The following is a 21,743-nucleotide window of genomic DNA, read 5'->3' on the forward strand; positions in this document are numbered from 1 at the left end:
GGCTGTGGAGATAGATCAGTCAGGAAAGTGCTTGCCTAGCAAGCATTAGGAAGTTAGTTCTAGTCCCAGAACCCACATAAAAAAGCCCAGCTTGGTGGTGTGTCTTTGTAATCCCAGAGTTAGGAAGGAGGACACAGGTGAATCCTATGACTCTCTTGACCAGTAAGCCTAGCCTACTTATGAGTTCTAGGTCAGTGAGAGATGCTGTTTCAAAACAAAAATAAAACAAAAGGTGACAGAGCCTCAGGGACAGTACTAGATGACATCTTCTGACCTGTGCACACACACAGACACAAAAACCCACATGTGCACATGAACATATCCACGTACAGAAAAAAAAGGTTAAATTCAAAAGCTACACTTGATGTTTTGCTATACATACATACTGTAAATGATAACCATAATCAAGACAGCATGTCTATCATATCACATGATTATCATTGCCTAGCCCTGGTAAAAACACTGAGGCTCTGTACTGTCTACTCTCTGTAAGTTTCAAGAATACATTATTATATTAACTATGTCACCACACTGCACATTAGATCTAAATGAAATTTTGTGCCCTCTGACCAGTGTCGAGTCTCCCTTCCCCCGGCCACCACCCTCCTTCTCTCTGCCTCTGAGTTTAACTTCTGCAGATGCTACGGACAAGTGAGGGCCTGATGTTTTCATGTGGTTTCTCTCACTCCCGGTTCATTATGAGCTATCTTTTCAACGTCTGTGGATTATTACCTCATATTTTCTTTTCAGTTCTCTGGTAAAGTTTGCAAAGGCCATCATTAAAGCAGAATCCTTCAAGGTCTCTGGCACATCTTCTAAGGGTGGGGTATAAATGTCTAGTAAATAAAAATAAAACATTAAATACAATAAATGCTCAAGTAGACCTGTTTGGTCCATCTGCTGGCTAGAGGATAGAACAGTGCATGCGTCAGAAGCACGCAGATGTGAACCATAGCTAGACTAGCTGTCTGGATCTGACCCTGCAACATGGCTGACCCGAGTCAGGACCACACACATCAGCTTATACTAAATCAATGAGGCAGACACCTCATGTTGCCTTCCACCAAACCTCATCCTCCAGCAAGAGTTCATTTTACCCAAACCTTCCCAGTACCTTAAGTCAGAGCAATTGATTTTGTCTAAGAAGAAAGCTGAGGTATTACAGGAGGTTTTAAAGAAGACATAATGGGAAGCCGACAGGATGACTGATTCAGTGAGGGTGCTTGCCACAAAACCCAATGACCTGCGTTTAATCTCTAGGACCCACATGGCAGGAGAAAATTGACTCCTGCAGCTGTTCTCTAACCTCTACACATGCACAGTGACACACATTCCCCTCCACATACACATATGTACAGATGACTAAATATACTAAATTTTTTTTAAATGATGACAGGCTATGTCTATGAGGATGTCTTGATATAGAATTTCTAGGTGCCATGTTTTACATTGTTGTTTTTGAGACAGGGTCTCCCTGTAGCCCCAGTTGGCCTGGAACTCCCTATGTAGACCAGGCTGGCCTCAATCTTACAGAGATCCATCTGCCTCTGACTTCCAAGTGCTAGGATTAAAGGTATGTGCCACCATGCTCAACTCTTACTGCCAGTCTTAACTGGGGCATTGTCCTGAAGAATTAGCATGCATCATCTCATTCAGTCTTCACAAAACCCATATGAAGGGGGCTGGAGAGATGGCTCAGTGTAACTCTAGTTCCAGGGGATCCAATACCTTCGGGCCTCTGCAGGCACCAGGCATGGTGCACATACATACATGCAAATTACTCATACACATAAATAAATCTTAAAACATGTAAAGTATGTATTGCTTGAATCCACTTGAAATATGGAGATCATGTGACTTCTGCAAGCCCACACTGGCAGCTCTGAGAATGGAGCCCGGTCATCTCCATCACAACCTTGTACCCCTGGACATCCTCATTTGTCTTTTTTGGAGCTTTTTGTTTTCAAAATACATAATACATGTGCTATTGTTCACCCAGGAAGCCAGCTGCACTTATGTAGGCCTTGCAGGTCATTTTAACTGATCACGGATCATCTATACACCCAAACTTAGTAACTATCAGTTAAACAGAAACCTTTAATTTTAGAACTCCCCAGATCCTGAAGATTACAATAAAGAGGCACTACAGAACAGATATCAAGTGCTAGAAAGGGAGTTGCTTGTATCTACAGTGTGTGCAACAATTTTTCATCTCTGGGAGAACACAATGCTCAGCCTGAAGGCTTCTGTGGTTCTGGTGATCTTAGAACTGTCACTCTTGTAGTTCATGTAGGTGCGCTGTGTACAGGCACATTCATCACACTCCTACGTCAGCATGGAGTCACCCGCCAAGACAGGGGTCCTGAAACATCTTCCAGTCTCAACTGTGTTGGTGTGTCCATGTTCCCATCTGCTATCTCTACACACAAACATAGCATGTGCTCAAACCCCTGCAAACTCATTCCTCTTGTCTCAAATGAATCTTGTCCTCTTTTCAATATCCAACCTTGATGCAGCAAAAGTGAAACACATCTCCTTATTAGGCAGGTAGACTGAGCACCACCTCAGTATCAAAGCACTGGTGTCTACTGATGCCTGAAGGGGGGTTTGGGAACAGACAACCCTTTGATGAGTTCAGACACATTTAGGAATGCTGAATTCACAAGGTTCAGACAGATTTGCTCAAAAAACAAAGTGTTCTAAATAAAGCCATAATGGTGGACAGCCAAAAAGATTTCCAGATGGTGCAGTGCTGTGACTCTGTTTGCGGGTACTGTATTCTGTCTCGTTGACCTAGATACTTTTGGCCAGTTCCACACTATTCTTGTTACCACGGCTCTGCACTATTTTGCAGGCAGTGTTTGTAGTACAGTACTGTTTAGCTGTAGTACTATTTCAAGTCAGGTCTATGACACCTTCAGCATCGCTTTCTCCTTAGGATTACTTTGGCGAATTGATCTTTTATGTTTCCTCATGAACTTAAGAAGTCTTTTTTCCTACTTCTGTGAAGAATGTCATTAAATTTTGATGGGGACTGCATTGAATCTGAAGGTTGCTTTCGGTACACCATCAACAAATGTGCTGGGAAAATTGGATGCACACACGTAGAAGGATGAAACTAGATCCTTAACTCTCATGTTCTATGAAACTCAATTTGAAATGGATGAAAGACCTGAAGTTTTGGAAGTTCTAAAGGAAAACAGGAGATGCACTTCAAGTTACAGGTATAGGCAAGAACTTCCTGTAAAGCACCCCAATTGCTTATAAAAATCACAGCGAGAATTGACAACTAGGATCACACAAAATTAAAAAGCTTCTGCAAAGCCACACATGGTGGAATATACCTTTAACCCCACCATTCTGAAGGAAGTGAGAGGTAAATCTTTGTGAGTTCAAGGCCAGTCTGGTCTAGATACTGAGTTCCAGCTGGGGCTACATAGTAACATCCTTCATTCATATATATACACATACATACGTATATATATAGGCATATCTTCTGCATATCAAAGGGAACAGTTAATAGAATGAGACACAAATACACCTGCAAATGGGAGAATACCTTTTTCAACTATATCCCCAACAGGGGATTAATGTATCAAATATACAAGAACTCCAAAAAACACACAAATAATCCAATCAATAAATGGCCAAACAAATTGGGAAGGCAGTTCTCAAAAAGATCACATATAAACATCTAGGCATAGTAGCCGATGCCTTTAGTCACAGCACTCAGGAGGCAGATGCATGCAGATCTCTGGGAGATTTGAGACCAGCCCGCTCTACATAGAGAGTTCCAGGCCGGTTGGGGCTAAAGGGAGACCCTGTCTCAAAAGAAAAAACAAAAAATAATCAAGCATAAATATTTGATAAACGTATGAAGAAATATTCAGCATCTTTCAACAACTGCTATGTTGTATCCAGAAAACACTGTTTCAGAGTAGTCATCCATTGCCTCTAAGACTCTTCCTGTCCCCTCTTCTGAAACGATTCCTGAGCCTTAGGAGGAGAGGGTGTGATGTAGGTGTCCCATTTAGGGCTGAGCACTTCACAGCTTCTTATTCTCTGCATCTTGACCAATTGTGGGTCCCTGTGTTGATCACCATTTACTGCAAAAAGAAGCTTTTCTAAGGAGTTACTGGCAATTGATAACTGCTGGAGAGGGAGAATTAAAGAGTATGGCCCCTAGCAGGTCAACCACACTCCAGTGTATGGCCCCACACCCAAGAGTATGTAGGCAACATAAATTGGACTCAATTGGGTTTAAAGAAAAATGAGTTCACAAAGTTGTGTGCAAGGGAAGGGGGTGGGTCTGAGAGGAGTTGGGGGAGAGGGAAATATGATCAAAATAATTCATAAAATTCTCAAAAGAACTGATAATATATTTTTAAACTAAGAATAGGACTACCATACTGCACAGCTATGCCACTCCTGGGAATATATCCAAAGGAATCTAGGCTGGCATGCTACAGTGACATTTATTAAGGCAACATCCACAATAGTCAAGTTATGGAATAAGCCTAGGTGTAAAGACAGTTAATCAGTCATGGAGAACAGTAAGATTTTGTCATGGGTAAGAAAACGGAGAGCGTGCACTGTTGAGCAAAATAAGCCAGACATAGTTCAAGACAAATATATTTTCTTACATATGCAGAATCTAGATTTGAGACAGAGGGGGTCGGAGGCGGGAGAGGAAGTGCTCAAGCCATAGTATCACAGTGAGCTGCCATTTTGAAGAGGCCATATTAACTCCTCACTGCTTCTAGACTTTAATAGTCTCTCTGCTGATCCCCATTTCAATTCGGCATATCACCTGATATGTTCTCTTCCCACGTTCACATTGACCCTAACCATGCCTCTATCTGTGCACTCAGGCTTGTTGACAGCACGTGACAGTCAAAGAGTGCTGACATTACATGTTAACTCTTCTCTTTACTCTTCACATCCACTCCATCATCAAGGCCTGAGATCCTGGCTAGGGAAGGGATGCTTCCTTCTATCCACATTCCCACACCATAATTCTGACTGAAGCATCATGGGGAATTTCACTGATTCCATCTCCCAAATCTCTCTTGCCTTCGTCCTCTCATGCTGCAAGCTTAAGTTCCCAACTGGCTGTTCACCTCCATCCCTCAGCCCTCCTGAGTCTACATCTCTTACGGTACTTTCTCTGCCCTCTACTCTTCACTGTGACGTTCTGATTTTCTTCTCTTTCTTCACATCGAGGCACTGCTGATTTTTCCTCAGAAAGTCCTGAAGTTCACTTTCACTAATTCAGTGGATATTTTGTGTTACAGAAAGGGACAGTACAATGTGGTTGGCAACCATGGAGAAGCCATGGAAAATCCAACACCCTGCCCTCTGCCTTGGCCCACTTATCCTTCAAACATCCCAGGCACATTCTCACCCCAAGACCCATATAACTGGGGTTCCTTCGATCACAAGCATTTTCCCCATATAACAGTACTAAGGCTTTCTCTGGGAGCTAACTTAAAACTTCAATTTTTCTAAAAAAATTTATTTTTATGTGTATGAGTGTTTTGTCTGAATGTAAGTGCACTACATGTGTGCAATGCCCACAGAGGTCAGCAGAGGGCATTGGATCCCCTGGAACTGGAGTTTCAGATGGTTGGTAGCTGTCATGTGGGTGCTAGGAATCAAACCTGGGTCCTCTGGAAGAACGGCAAGTGTTCTTAACCACTGAGCCATCTCTCCGGTGTGCCCCCCACCCAATCACTCCATTCCCTGCTCAACTTTCTTCACCTTTATCACAACATAACATATTAAGCATTCGGTTTTTTTTTTTAATGTGTTATCTGTCTCCCTTACTAGAAAGTGAGGTCCACCAAGAGCAGGTATTTTGTCACTTTTCGGTCACTGTGTAGCACTCACACCTAGAAAAATACCTGGCATATGGCAGGCATTCAATAAACATGTGCTGAGTGGACAGACAAGAGAACCAATGTATGTTACAGAATACCTACAGTCTGGAAAATAAGACCCTAAATCAGCCCAAAGAGGATCTTGGTAAAATCCATTAGGAAAGAAGTTGTTCTAATTTTCTTTTATTAATAGTATAGACAAAAGTACAGGAAACTGCACATTTTAAAGACCCAGACAAAGTGGTTCCATATTATCTATGGAGATTGGTTCCAGGACCCCCATGAATACCAAGATCCACAGGTGCGAGGTCTCTTACGTAAATGGTATAGCATTTGCATATAGCCTATGAGTAACCTCTTATATGTATTATGTCACCTCCAGATCATCAATAACACCTAATGCAACACAAATGCCATGCAAATTGTTGGTACACCTTTATTGCCTGTTCTTACTTTGTTTTGAAGGGTAGTATCTATTTCTATTTTCCTGAATATTTTCAATCCATGATTTAATCTATAGAGGCAGAACCTGTAAGTACAGAGGGTGACCCTACTACATCATAAAAAGAAACTTAGTATTTTAAGGTCTACTAAAACTATTTTGGTGGATTAAGCTGTAAATATTCTAATTTCTAGAAATAGTGCCACTATTACAGACTAGAAATGCCAATTACAGACTTCAAAAGGGGGAAAATGCTGTTAAAATTTACTAAATTAGAGAATGGTTAATGTAAGATATTTCATGCCCTGCACTGTTAACAAATACAGCTTTCAGAAAAATGAATAACCCAGACTTAAATGGCAACTTAGACTGTTTTATTAAAATAGAAGGAAATAGCAAAATAACAATAAAGTCTAATTCAAACACAAAAGGATGATCCAGGCACGGAAAAAAGCTAAGCAGATGTACAAGATATGTAAGTAAAATCATTGCACATAAAAGATAAACTTTAGCCGGGTGTGGTGACATACGCCTTTAATCCCAGCACAGAGACAGAGGCAGGTAGATCTCTATGAGATCCAGGCCAGCCTGGTCTACATAGTGAGTTCCAGGCCAGCTGGGGCTACAGGGAGACCCTCTCTCAAAAATAAACAAAGCCGGGCATGGTGGCGCATGCCTTTAATCTTAGCACTTGGGAGGCAGAGGTGGCAAATCTCTGTGAGTTTGAGGCCAGCCTGGGTTACACAGCAAGCTCCAGGTTAGCTGGGGCTACAGGGAGACCCTGTCTCAAAAAGACCAAAAATAAGATAAATAATAAACTTTAGACACCTTGGCTAATATTCTATAGAATTTCCATGAAGTTGCTGGAGATGTAGTTCAATGGGTAGAGCACAGGTCTAGCATATCAGAGGCTCTGGGTTCAGGCCCCAGTACCACCTGCCATGTGCTGGTGGAATCCTACAGGCCTGAAATTCCATGATGCCATGAGTGAAACCTAAGGGTCAAATCTCCAAACTCATCTTCAGCTTTAGCCTGCTTGTGGCCCACCTGCCCTACATTAGACCCTGTCTCTGAACAACAAATAAAAATAAAAGTTAGTTTATTCTGGGCCTGTAGGATAGCTCAGAAGGTGAAGGCACTTGCCACCAACCCTGATGACCTGAGTTTGATCCCTGGGGCCCACATGGTAGGAGAGAACTGACTTCTGCTAATTGTTCTTTGACCTCCACATGTGAGCCATGGTGCTCATGCACGCGCGCACACGCACACACACACACACAATAAAAATAAAAATTCAGTCTAATTTTTAATTGTTAGAATTCCCATGAACTACAACTTTCACCAGACAGTTCTTTCTACTTCACAGAATGTGAAAAAATTCAAGCCTTTTATAATGAAAAGTAAAAAGCCGAGAAGGGAGAGATGGCCCAGCAGTTAAAAACACTGCCTGTTCGAATCCCAGTACCCACCTGGCAGCTAACAACCATCTGTAACTCCAGTTCCAGGGAATCCGATGTCCTCTTCTGTCTTCCTCAGGCACTGCACAACATGGATGCACTTACATGCAGGCACAACACTCATACACATAAAATAAAAATAAATAAAAGTAAAAAGCCTAAGAGACACCCTCAACTGTAAGAGGTAACTTATTGAAACTAGAATCTCTTCTCATTGCATTTAAATCAGGGTGTGCCCATCTGTTTGAACAGTATGGATAGATATTTCTAGGGAAGATGACTTTTGGAAATCAAAGCACAAACCTTCTTTCCATCCCCCTCTTTCAACTTCAAATCAAACACCTCTGATTCTTCAGTTCTGGCACTAACTATACCCCAAGCAGGATCCTAAGAAACCTCTCAGGAGATTCCAGACAGTCCCTATTTAGAAACACTGAACTCCATTTCCCTCTCAGATGCCTGTTTTTCCTCTTCTGGGATTTTTTCCCCTATTTTCTTGATGGTTACTTTATAAGCACCTGCCCAAAGCATGACCATGACATTCATGCATCACCAAGGGCAGAACAGGCCACCTGCTGGCAGAAACTGCTTCCACCAATGGACAGAGGAGCCCAGGAACATGGTATAGATGCCCTGGTGAGCCCTTAGGGAATTATCCAGTGTTTATGAACCCAGAGAGTCCAGAAAGACCAGTTCTGGGAGGGGGAAATATGCCAGTATATAGAACCCTTCCTTGAAGTAACGCCAATTGAGTTGCTTTATTTATCTAAAGGTGTGGTGCTCCATACTGAACAGAACCCTCCAGAATTACCAGTGCTACTGATGAAAGGCTGCAAGTCCCAAGTGATATCACAAGCTCAGGTTTGTTTCTATGATAAATGTACATTTAACTAGCCCTTTTCAACAATCTCATTTAAGTATTAATACTGCATACATAGAATACTTCAAAACTAAACACATGCATTGTAAACATATGGTGACTGAACTAGAGTGTCTACAGAGGACACTGAGTCTGTGTCCTTGCTGACTGATGGCAGAAGAAGTACCTTCTTACCCTGACAAGAGCTCAGCTGTCTCCAGCTCCATGGCAGACTTTTGCCACCTGTGACAGTCAATCTTCACTGTCAACTTGAATGGACTTAAAATCATCTAGGAGACACACTCTGAGTGTGACTATGAGAATGCTTCCAGAGAGGCTTAACTGAGGAGGAAAGACCTACCAAGGATGTGGGTGGTGCCCTCTCATGGTCTGGGGTCTTAACAAGGGGAAAAGGAGGCAGCAAAGAGCACCAGCATTTGTTGTTCTGCTTCCTGACTGCAGATGCAAGGTGACCTACTGCCAAGTGCCTTTCCACCAGGATGGACTGTATCCTTCCCAAACCATGAGCCACATTACATCCTTCCATCCCTCAGCTGCCTCGGTCAGGGATTTATCACAGCAACAAGAGAAACGACCAACACACCATTCAAGGAACTCTGAACTTATTTTTTGGTGGCCTACTGGGCACAAGTTTTAGTGAACAATTTGGTATCCGTGATGCATTTTTAGATTCATGTTTCTGCTAAAGAGTACTGTTAATGCTAAGACAGAGTCAACTGTGTAATAGTTCACAGCTAATAGTCCCCAAGGCAAGCATTTCTAAAACTCTTGCTCTAAAGTGACACCTTGTGGCCCAGAATGACAAAGGCCAGGAGCTTCCCTAGGAAAGATCAATTCTTTTACCAGAAGATTGCCTGTATGTCAATTATGGGGCTTTCCCAGCACCAAATCCTTCGTTTATTCCTCTGGTGCTTTTGTTACGAGCAAAGGCTACAAAAAACAACCTTTCATATGAATTTGTACGTTTTAATTTTATTTTTTTTAAATTATGGGTGTGTATGAGTGTATTTTGCCTGAATGCATGTAACTGCACCTGTGTTGAACAATGCCAGCAGAAATCAGAAGAGGGTATTGGATTCCCTGGAAAAGGAGTTATGGACAGCTGTTATCTGACAAGTGGATGCTGAGAACCAACCCCAGGTCCTCTGTAAGAGCAGTTAGAGCACTTAACCTCTAAGACATCTCTCCAGCCCCCAGATTAGCGTATTTTAAAATGTGTGAATCAATTGAAAATATTTATGGTCACATCTATTCAAATATGGAATCATGACAGTATTCATCAATGCTAGGCAATCTGGGTTTCTAACTTCATCTGTTTGGAAAACACTGGATTCCTCTGTGTGCTGGGCACTGTATTCGACATTCATAGCATAGAAGCAGCTCTCCACCTGACTCCCGATTCTAGAAGCCTCAGGGGATTAATGAAGGGAAAATGCAAACTTGTGAAACTGTCCTGTTTGCCTATACCTCTGGGAACACAGTACATCAAAAGTCCCATGGTAAACATCAAAGCATAATTGACAGTTGACTGAGGGCATCCCGAGGAATCAGCAGGACACTCAAAACGTCAGGGTCTCATTCTCAGGGAGGAACATGTATACTAAGCATGTGTTAAATTCCTACTCTACTACTTGGCTCAAAATGTTTAACTTTTTTATTTATTTTTGTGTATATTGCCTATGTGTATGTAAAAGTGTACTCTTGCTGTGCAAAGCCCACAGGGGCCAGAAGAGGGCATTGGATCTCCTGGAACTGGGGTTACAGGTGTTCGCTACATATGGATGCTGGGAATGGAACGGGTCCTCTGGAAGAGCAGCCGATGCTCTTAACCGCTGAGCCATCTCTTCAGCCCTGTGGGCTCAAAATGTTTTAAGGACCATTGCTTTCCTGAAGAAAATGACCAGCACTCTACTGGGGAAAACAACAGCTGTCTAGCATCCAGTCTTAAAACATCAACATATCCCCATAGTGACGTAGCACCCATGAGGTGTTCTGGGTAGGGGAGAAGGAGATAAGCTGGATGTGACCAAGACACACCTTTCAGCACATTGCTTAGGAATTGAAAGTGGTTTGCGTTGAGGAATGAAACAAGTCTCTAAAGTAAATTCAGAGAGAACAGTGGCATGGCTGATAGGACCAGGTTCCAGGTTCTCTCTTCCCCGGTACAAGAGAGCCTAGTTCCCCAGCGGAACCCTAGTTTGTCCTCTTGACTGTCACAGGCATTTGGAGCTGGTAAACCGCTCAATTGCTGGCTGCATAGCTCGCAGAAATCACTGTGTAAAGTGGTTTTTATCTGCTGCAGTCTGAAAACTGGCCCCAATTCATTTCACTTTTTACTACAGAAAGAATTCGTTATTCTCTTACCTCTGTTTTCTACCTTGTGTTTGAAGCTACTGTTTTCCATGAATGAATCTTGGTTCACAATCTAAAACACAAACACACACATATATAACCTACAAAGACATAATTATAAAATAAAACAGTACTATATTATCTTTTACAAAAGAATAAACAACTTTTGTTATGAACATACAAGTTTAATTCTGCAAAACCAAATGAAAAACAGTTAAGCAATACCTGAGGTACATTTTCTTCAACTTCTGAATGTACTGAGGAAGAGAAATCGCTCAATGGGTAGACACTCTGAAGGTCTGAATATTAGAGGAAACATTTCCCAGTGAACAAATATAGCAAGGAACAATTAAAGGCCAATAATATTTTGTGACTGCTTTCTGTAGTATATATCATCATTAAAAGATGAGGCATAAGACTTGGTGTGGTGGCACATGCCTTTATGCCCAGCACTTGGGAGGCAGAGGCAGGAGGATTTCCGTGAGTTCCAGGCCAGCTGGGGCTACAGGGAGACCCTATCTCAAAAAGACCAGAAAAAAAAAAAGATGAGTCATAGTCCTAGACAAAAATCATGTCTTTCAGGCAAGTATGGCTATTGGGCTTATATTTCCATACATGAAATAGTCGATTACCCACAACTACATCAGCAGCCTCAAGAGCTGCCCATCTGGCCCCACGTGCATGGATAAAGACTCTATCATGCAAGCTTGCTTTTTGTCTCCTCTGCCTTAAGTTCCCTCCTTTATTTCTTCTGTGACTTGACTTGATATACCCAGACATTCACTGATTGTCACATTCAAATTAATTTAACGTTACCTACAGAGCTTGTTCATTTTCTAATGAAAAATCTGCATACTTTGATCAGCACCTCCACTTCCCCACCCCATGGTAAACACTTTATTTTCTGCTTCTATGATACTGTATAATTTCACTTATGTGGAACCTGCATTTCTCTACGTTTGGCTCATTTCACACAGCAGAATATCCTCCAAGTTCGTCCTTTCTGCCAAAAAGGCAAGATTTTCTTCTAGAATATAAGATGGAACATTATGCCACCACATTTTTCGTCAGTAATGCATACACTACTAGACATTTAAGTTGTACCTCTCCACACTCTTGATATGGGTTTTGTTTTCTGACACAGGGTCTATGCAGCCCAGGCTGGTCTCAAACTCAAGATCCTCCTGCCTCACCATCCTGAGTGCTATGATATGCAACATAATACCCAGCCTTATTGTGGCTTTGATTTGTACCTCCTTGGTGAAGAGTGATGCTGAGCACCTTTTCATAGGTTTAGTAGACATTTGGATGAATGTCTGTTTCGGTGCTTTATTCATTTTAAATTGGCTTTTGCACTTTTTTTAAATGTGTATGAGGTATGTACACATGTGCGTACAGTGCCCACAGAGGCCAGAAGAGGGCCTCTGGAACTGGAGTTACATATGTGAGCCACCATGTGGGTGCTGGGAACCAACCTGAGCTCTTCTACAAGAGCGGGAAGTGCTCTTAACCACTGAGCCCTCTCTCTAGCCCCTTGGTTTTTGCCCAAACTGCCAGCTTCTTCCAAGTATCAACACCTTATCAGATATATGCAAGTATTTTCCCCATTCTGTAAGTTGTTGATCATTTCCTCTGATGCCATTCAACCTTTTTGTTTGATGGAGTCTGGCTTGTTTACTTTTGCTGCCCACCCTTTATTTGGTGTCATATCCAAAAACTTAACACCACTGTCAAGAAGCTATTTCCTTGCTTCTTGACAAGAAATTAGTTTGCTTCATATTGCAGGGTTACATGCTCACTTTAGCAGCACATATACTTAAAATGAACAATACAGGGAAGGTTGGCATGAACGCTGTGAAGGATGGCTTGCAAATCCATGAAGTGCCCCATTATTTTATAAAAAAAATAATGCAGGGTCACACAAGGGCCATTTCATTCAAGTACACAGTATGCTTTGAGTATGTTCTCCTGTATCCTCTCCCTCCTCCTCACCTCTTATCAGTTCCCTTTGTTCCCCCAACCACCTCACTTTCTGTACTTTGTACATAAAAAATCCAGGACCCACAAATAAGAAAAACCATGCAATAATTATCTGTTAATTAGCTTATTATCTCCAGTTGCATCCACTGTCCTGCAGATGACATAATTTCATTCTTTGTGCTTGGACAAATTCCATTGTGAATCTATTCCACATTTTCTTTATTAATTCCTGGTGATGGGCACCTATGTTGGTTCCATGACTCAGTTATTTTTACTGTGATATACAGTTTCTAATATTACATGCATGTCTTTAATCCATTTTAAGTTTGTATATGGTATAAAATATGGGTCCTGTTTTTTTCCCTCTGTTTGGATATTCAGTTTTCCCAGCATGATTTATTAAAGACTTTCCTTCCCACATTGTTTCATTTACCATCCTTGGCAAAGATTGTTTGTACGCCTGGGGTGTTATGATTGGGATTCCTATTCTGATTGACTTGTATCTCTTGATGCCATTTTTAATTTCTACAGCTTTGTAACTTAAATTCAAGTATGACATATGATACTTGAAGATCTGTTCTTTACCAAGATTACCATGGGTACTTGAGACCTTTCACGACTTCACACAAATTTTATGGGATTTTTTTTTACTGTGGTAAAAAATGCCATTGGAATTTTGATAAAGATTGCATATAATTTGAATATTGCTTGGGTAGTGTGGATTTTTTTAAATATCAATTCTTTCAGTCCAGGGGCATGACAATATACCTTCTTCAAGCACTTGTGTTCATGGTGGTTTTTTTTTTTTTTTTTTTTTTTTTTTTTTTTTTTTTTTTTTTTTTTTAAGTACACAGCTCTTTCCCTTTCTTGCCTTATTTTTGTTATTTTTATACAATAGGGTTATTTTCTTGCATCTTTTTTCAGATAATTCTTTGCTTGCATAGAGGGTATGGTGGATTTTAAAATTAACATGGATTGTGCGTATTAATGGATTGTGGTAATTCTATACATTAATACAATGTGCACTGGCTAAACCCAAGCACCTTTGTCAACCATCTCCCTTCCCCATATATCCTTCCAGACCTCTAGTAACTCCAATTCTATGGTCAAGAATTTAGTTTCCACAAGTGAGAGGGAACATGTGGTACTTGTGTTTGATTTATTTCAAGAGTCCTCCAGTTGCATCCATTCTGATGCAAAAGGCAAAACATTCTTCTGAAAGGCCGAACACTACCACATTTTGTTCATACGCTGCTCTTACATTATCTATTCCTCTGTGTACGGGCAGTAGGCCAATTCCCTATCTTAGCTATCCTGAGTAAGCCTGGGCCCAAATGTATCTCTTTGGCATTCTGACTTTTCTCTTTGGTTATATGCACAGAAGTAGGGTAGTTGTGTCACATGACAGGTCTATTCATTTTCTATGGAACCTCAAAACTATGCTTCATAATAGCTGCACTAAGTTGCATTGTCACCAATGGTACGGTAGATAAGAGCTCCTCTTTCTACACATCCTGGCCAATGCTATTTGTTAATAATAGTCATTGTGAGCTGGTTCCTCATTGTAACTGTGATTTTTGAGAAGCTGAAGATGAAACCCAGCATGTGTCAACTGCTCTATCACTGGTCTGTTTTGCCCCCCCCCCCATTGCTGTTTTGGTATTCATTTCCTTGATAGCTAATTGTATCACATTTTTCTGAATCATCCTTGAATCTTGCATCCCTGAGATAAAACCCGCTTGATCACAGTGAAAATTTTTGATGTACTGATTAATTGATCTGATTTCTAGTATATTGTTGAGAATGTTTGCATATATATTCATCAGAAATTCTGCTCTATGGTTTTCTGTGTTGTGTCTGCTGTATTTTGGCAACAGGGTAACGCTAGCTTCATATAATGAATTTAATAGAATTCCCTGTTTTTCTCTTAAGGCTGGGAAGATGGCTCAGTTAATAACTGCTTGCTGCACAAGCATGAGGCTTGAATTCAGATCCCCAGCACCCACATACAAAGGCAGAGTAGCAGTGTGTACCCATAATCCCAGTGCTGGGAAGGCAGAGACATGCGAATACCTGGGGCTCACTGGCCAGTCAATCTAGCCAACTCTACAAGCTCCATGTTCAGTGAGAACCCTGTCTCAAAAATTAAGGTGTCTGACAAGATGGCTCAGTAGATAAAAGTACTTGCCTTGCAAGCCTGAAAACCCGAGTCTGGATCCCCAAACCTACACAAAACCAGATGTAAGTAGCTCAAGTGTCTGTAATCTCAGCACATCCCTCGTCCCTCGGGGAGCTAGGTGGCAGAGACAGGAGACTCCCCAGAGGTTCATGGGCCAGCTGGCCTGGCTTATACAGTGGTGAAGAGACTGTCTCACAGAGAAGAGGAAAAGCAAGCTGAGAGCTGACATCACCAAAGACAAACAGGGAGCAGAAGGAAACTGGAAGTGGGGTGAGGCTGTGAACTCTCCAAACGCTCCGTCGGTGATGTGCTCCCTCCAGCAAGACCACAACTCCTTAAAGCTCCAAGACCTTCCCCAAACAGCATCACCAACTGACCAAGTGTCAAAATACAGGAGCCTATGGGGGACATTCTCGTTCAAACCACCACCTTATCTTTCAATTCTGGATACAGGACTCTCTTAAATGTCTTCTGTAAGACTGGTCTGGTGGTCATGAATTTCTTATTGTTTCATATCTGGGAAAATCTTTTATCTTCATGTCTGAAGGATAGCTTTGCTAGGTATAGCAATCTTGGTTGCAGTTAATTTCTTTCGAGACTTGGAATATGTCATTTAGTTGCTCCCTGGCCTGCAGGGTTTATGCTATTAGTTTAATGTGGATAAACTTAAATGTAAATTAGTGCTTTTGAAATTTTAAAATTCTTTGTACTTTTGACAATTTGACTACAATGTGCTGTGAAGATCTTTTCTGATTTTATCTGGAGTCTTGCAAGCGTCCTGTACGTGGATGTCCATATCTTTCCCATGAGCAGGAAAAATTTCTACTACTTAATGGAACATTATTTTCTATACTTTTTAAATCCTTGCCTTCAGGTGTTCTGAAAATGCAGGTGTTTGCTCTTAAATCACATCCTATAGGTTTTAAATACTCTTTTCTTCTGACTACAGTTCTTCAAAAGACCTGACTTCAAGTTTTCTTTCTTCCAAGTGATGCAGTTCATTTCTGAGTCATCTGTGTTGTTTTTACAACTGTTTCCTTTTCAACATCTCCATTCACATCTTGCATTGTCTTCCTAATTTCATACAACTGTTAGTATGTTGCTCTTGGATCTCAGGTTTTTAATAATCACTCTAAAATGCTTTATCAAGTACTTCAAACTCTCTCTAGACATTTAACCACCTTTGGAATCTGCTGAGAGTCGTGTGAGTCGTGTTCTTCTGGAGGCCTCATTTCATTTGGTTTGACAGTCATTCTGTTCCTATGCTGAGACTTACACATCTGGCAAATAATCTCTTTCCCTTTGTGAGATTACCTTCCTAGTATGGGCCTTTCTCCTAAATACGTCACTTTGTTATCAATGATGACACTGATTCTAGGTGGCCATCATAGTGCCATCTGTCTATAATTCTTCTGCCTGTGGTTGATGAATCTGGGCACAGTGAATACTCTGAAGTCTCAGACACCCACTGTCTCTATAGACCATGCAAGACTAAGGGTGCTCCAGCAGCTGAAGCAGGTGTAGACAATAGTGCGTATGTGGTACTGTGCAGCTATCCCGCAATGAGGCAGTGATCCCTATCAGATGATGTTTACCTCAAGCACTGTGGATGCTAGCTCTGCTGCCTACAAAGGCCTCTGGCACTGGAGGCATCAGCAGTGGTAAGGCCTTGAAGCTCTTGTTCACTGACCTGTTGGTGGTGTGGTCTGAGATGCTACATGAGCAAAGCCTATGGCACAAACTGCAGGGCACTCACACTGTGGTACTCATACTCCGTCCCGACAGCAGTGTATGGCCAGATGATGTAGCAGCAGAATCTATGTCCATGAGGTGTAGGAGGCAGAAACACGGGTGTTCTTCCTTCCTGCTTTGATGACTGCATGCCCCGGAGTGGGACTACAGCCAGAGCTGGGCTGCATGCCAATGGGGAGGATCTTAGCTGGAGTCAAGGGAGTTACTCACACCCCTCAAGTCACTCCTCTGGGCAAGGACGCAGTAGAAACTATATTGTTCTCACCCTGGCAGTAACAGGGGCCTGGGCTCAGCTCAGGAGAAGGAAGGGGTGGCAGGAACATTTCACTGTATTCAGTTTTAACACAATTCCATAAATAGTTGGTCACACCATTCATCCTAGAGGATCTGCACCCTAATCTAGTTCTCAAGAGCAGCACTGTCCTTTCCCTGTCATAACACCCAACCCCAATAGTGTAGAGCACCTGTTACTCTGGCTCTTCTCTGTGGAGAAGGAGTTGTTGAGTTCTGAGCATCTTTCTTCGGTAATCTAGAATTAGAAGTCACCAAAAAAGCACAATGATTTTATAGATATATAGATATACATTAGATTAGATATGCAGACAGAATTTGTTCAATTTTACTGGATTGGTTCATTAATTCTAAGAGGTTTTGATGACATTTGGGGGTTTCTATATTAAATGATATAATCAGTCAAGAGTGTTCACTTAGTGTCTACATTTCCAATGTATATTCCTTTATCTTTTTGCCCAATTTCTCTGATAAGGACTTTCAGGACTATATTGAATTGAATAGTGGGACTGGGAACGTTGCTGTTGTCTTCCTGGTCTTGCAGAAAATCTTTTCAACCTTTTACCCCTGAGCATGACATGCCTTATAAGCTTCTTATGCATTGGCTTTAACATGCTCCTGGATATTCTGTATGCATATTTAATTTTTGAGATTTTTCTCTTCATGAAAGGATGCAGACTTTTCAAATATTCTTCTGAATCTATCGCAATCATGGTTTTTATGTTCATTTTGTTACTGTGGTGAATCTCACTTCTTAATTTTTCATAAGTTGAACTATTCTTGCATCCCAGGGATAAATCCCAGTTAATTACAATGCATGGTGCTTTTAATGTACTGCTGACTTCAGTTTACCAGCATTTTGATGAACAGTTTTGTATCTGTGATCCTCAGGGATATTCATCTGTAATTTCTGTTCTTCTAGATCTGTTATCTAACTTCAACAGTTGAAGAGCTACTGGCCTCATGGGATATTATTTAACAATGTTGCCTTGTCTTCAGATTTTGGAAAGAGTTTGAGAAATACTGTTGCAAATTATTTAAATGCTTTATACAATTCAATTATGAATCCATCAAGTCCTGGCCTTTCCTTATTGGGAAATTTTGATTACTGATTCAATTTCCTTGTTACTGATCTCTTCAGTCTTTCTACATTTTCATGGTTCACACTTGGTATGCTGTAATTGTCTAGAAACTTCCCATTCATTCTCGGTGATTGCATTTTGGGCATATAATTGTTCACAGTGGTACTTTATGATCTTTCTAATTCTGTAGAATCCATTGTAATGTCTCCTCTTTCATTTAGAATTTCAAATACTTCCTTTCTCTGGGTTAGTCTAGCTAAAGTTCTTCCATTTTTGTTTATCTTTTCACAAAATCAATTTTATGTTTGTGGGTCTTTTATATTGTCCTTTTTGGGTCTATTTCATTTATGTCTGCTCTAATCATTATTACCTTCTTCCTCCTTCAAAGTCTGGCCCCAGACCCAATCCAGAATGCGATATGATTTTATCTTTGAGAGAGTATGATAGAAACACACCCAGGCCTGTCCACTGGTTCACACCTCGATGACTTTGTGCTGTAATTGTAGAGCTGAATACTTGAACCAGAAGCAACATGAGTCAAAAAGCAAAATTATTTACCATCAGTCGTTTGAAAAAAAAGTTTAGTAATCCCTTCTTGTGGTTGCCATTTAAGTTTTTCTATCTTTAAAAAGAGCACCAGATTCTCATGTACAAGCTGACCTCAAGTCTCAAAATTAAAACACCATAACCTCCATCCTCCTCTGCTCATGGAAACATCCAATAGAAAAACAGCCATTCTATCACACTCACAGATTTCTTTTTTAGTTTCTTTCAGAGCCAGGGAGAAGGTTCAGTGGGTAAAGTGTGATAACCTGAGTGTGGTCCCCAAAGTGCACATGGAAGGAAAGAATCAATTCTCACAAATTGTCCTTTGAGTTCCACGTGTGCAGTGTGCATACATGCATACACACACACACACATACATGCATAAATAAATAATTGGATTTTTAAAAGTCAAAGATAGTTTCTTTAAGACTATATCCTTAAATAGATTTTCTCTCTGTGAAACAATTGAAAATCAAATACCTATTTTCCTGGCAGAATACTCAGGAGTTAAAAGGGCAGAACTACCTGGTAGTTTTGTTTCAGAAAGTTTTGGAGAAGAAGTATCATTTTGCCTGGAGATGCCTTTCCATTCTGGTTTTAGGTCAGCCTAAAACATAACATGCTTGTTGAACATTAATATTCATAACACTAAAAATAAAACTCAAGATATTTTCAATATTTCTCTAAGAAGACAATATTTGATTTCCTGCATTCAAATATCAAAACCCAGACCCTAAGCTTCCAGAACTAGAAGGACATTGAAGTCATATATATTTCAACTGATTACTTGAGGTTAGTGGTTTGCAAAGTCTTCTCCAGGTCCAGAGGACCAGCAACACAGAGGATCTCAGGATAAATACAAATTCTAAAGATGATTTAAAGTCTACGGGAGGATGTGCATATATTATTGTAAATACTATGCTATTTTCTCAGTACACAATCTTCCATAGATTTGAGTATCCAAGCAGGATTCTGAAATCAACTGCCCATGCATACCAAGGGAAAACTATGCTTTCTCTGACTCATAAGTTTAACCTTTCTCTATCTATAACCTTGTTGAGGAACAAAACAGAGCTGGGACTGGAATATTAATTGCATCCCATTTCTGCATAGGCAGGCATGGTACCCACAGAACCACAGCAGCACCCCCACCCTCATAAAACTATTATAGCCGGGCGTGGTGGTGCACACCTTTAATCCCAGCACTTGGGAGGCAGAGGCAGGCAGATTTTTGTGAGTTCAAGGCCAGCCTGGTCTACATAGTGAGTTCCAGGACAGCTGGGGCTACAGGGAGACCCTGTCTCAAAAAGACAAAACTATTATAAACTTAGTGATGTATGTGTGTAAGAGAGAGAAAAACTGTGAAAGAGAGTAAACTCTGTGAGTGTGTGTGTGTGTGTGTGTGTGTGTGTGTGTGTTGACAAGAAACATAACAAAACCCCACTAAGAGAAGGAAGCCATTCTTCTAATAAGAGGAACAGTTTGTCTTTGAGTTAGTTGAGGGCACTGGTATCCATATTCCTAAGTCCTTTGACATAAAACAAAGATGAGGGAAGATAAATGAAGAAACTTTGCAAGTTTACCCAATATTTACATGAGCCTGAAAACATTCTAACCACTCGAAAAATTAAGATGAAAATACTGAAATCTTTGAAGTATCATGTCAGCAAACTCTAAGGGAAGAATTAAACCAATAAGTTTACTTCGAAATGGAAATTTAAAAACATATATTTATGGGAAATCAGAACAGCAAATGTCTTTACACAGCCTTCACGATAAAGATCCTTAAGCAGCATTTAGGGCAATCAAAAAGGATTCTAAAACTACCTAAGAGTCATAGCAAATGTCTAGACGTCCTTAGTGTTTCTATTGGCTGACTAAATGTCAGTAAACCCTGGTTTGTTAAGCTCATAGTGCTGAAAAGCAATGCAGTTTACTCCATAAGGACCCCCAGGACCCAATAAAATGTACTTACTTGGTCTTTCTCACGGTCACTGCCTGGGGAAAGCGGCAAGACTGAAAAGTGAAAGTGAGCACAGGGGTGCATTTCACTATGAGACGATTCAACCCTCCCTTCCCGTGATCACACAGGCCAACACTATGCTAGCAGCTCCCACTAATGAGAGCTTGTTCAAACGTCCTCACCCAAGATCCCCTTCTAATCATTCAACCTTGTTCCCCACAACTCTTACCCTGGTCATCACCCTTATACCTACCTGGCTATCAGCTTGGTTGTCACCTACAACTTCCCACCTCTTCAAATCCTATTCTTACCCAAGAGTTAGCTCAAGCCCCACCCACTTCTTGTGGAAGAAGAATCCAACTCATGCCAGATACCTCTTAGCACTGTTTCTGGTACACATATTTTGCATTTCCAAGTGGTACAGGGAAGGAAGTCCCCATGGCCATACATCTCCTTGGTCTTTTCCTCCCTGTCCCATACTGAAATAAATACCTGCTGACTTCTGAGAAGGGCCCAAAGGAAGATCATCATTAGCTTACTTCTTAGAGCACTGACTCTCAACTTTCTCCTCCGAGAATATGATTTTAGGGATTTCCTTTTTGGGTTCCTGGTCCAAGATCGTTCACTGACATCTGAACTTGAATCTTGACTAGATTCAGAGAAGAGATGTTTCCTGTAATTAAACTTTTCCAAAACAGACGGCCACTTAGAACCTTGAAAGGAGGCTCTGACCACATTTGTGTACAACTGAACGCATCACCGCACACGTAAAACATACTGTGATTTATCATAGGAGAAATGCCTCCTATAAGACTAGACTCTCTTCCACAATAAAAATGCATAGAAGAGGCGAAAAAGGAGATGATTCCATGAGCAGATTCCCAATCAAGATGCTGTTGTAAAGGATCACCATTATTTCCTTGGTCAAGCATTTCCAACT

At 41.0% G+C, this 21,743-nt stretch overlaps 1 protein-coding gene and 1 non-coding gene across 2 annotated transcripts in view; one reads left to right on the plus strand and one right to left on the minus strand.

Annotated features, from left to right (window-relative positions):
- The window catches only part of Sycp2l (synaptonemal complex protein 2 like), a 64,388-nt gene that overhangs the window by 8,791 nt on the left and 33,854 nt on the right, over positions 1 to 21,743 (minus strand). Inside the window, exons 17-22 of the mRNA XM_017797789.1 lie at positions 21,343 to 21,550; positions 20,816 to 20,856; positions 19,321 to 19,447; positions 11,236 to 11,267; positions 11,023 to 11,083; positions 734 to 836 (exon numbers count right to left, since the gene is read on the minus strand). Coding sequence (XP_017653278.1) covers positions 734 to 836; positions 11,023 to 11,083; positions 11,236 to 11,267; positions 19,321 to 19,447; positions 20,816 to 20,856; positions 21,343 to 21,550 — 572 coding nt within the window. The remainder of the gene's footprint in view (positions 1 to 733; positions 837 to 11,022; positions 11,084 to 11,235; positions 11,268 to 19,320; positions 19,448 to 20,815; positions 20,857 to 21,342; positions 21,551 to 21,743) is intronic.
- Positions 12,802 to 12,906, plus strand: LOC115070117. Its single transcript, XR_003849323.1, has one exon. It is a non-coding gene; the product is annotated as a U6 spliceosomal RNA (small nuclear RNA).

This window comes from Nannospalax galili, unplaced genomic scaffold, assembly GCF_000622305.1.
Source record: "Nannospalax galili isolate Female #2095 unplaced genomic scaffold, S.galili_v1.0 scaffold72, whole genome shotgun sequence".
Classification (NCBI taxonomy): Eukaryota; Metazoa; Chordata; class Mammalia; order Rodentia; family Spalacidae; genus Nannospalax; species Nannospalax galili.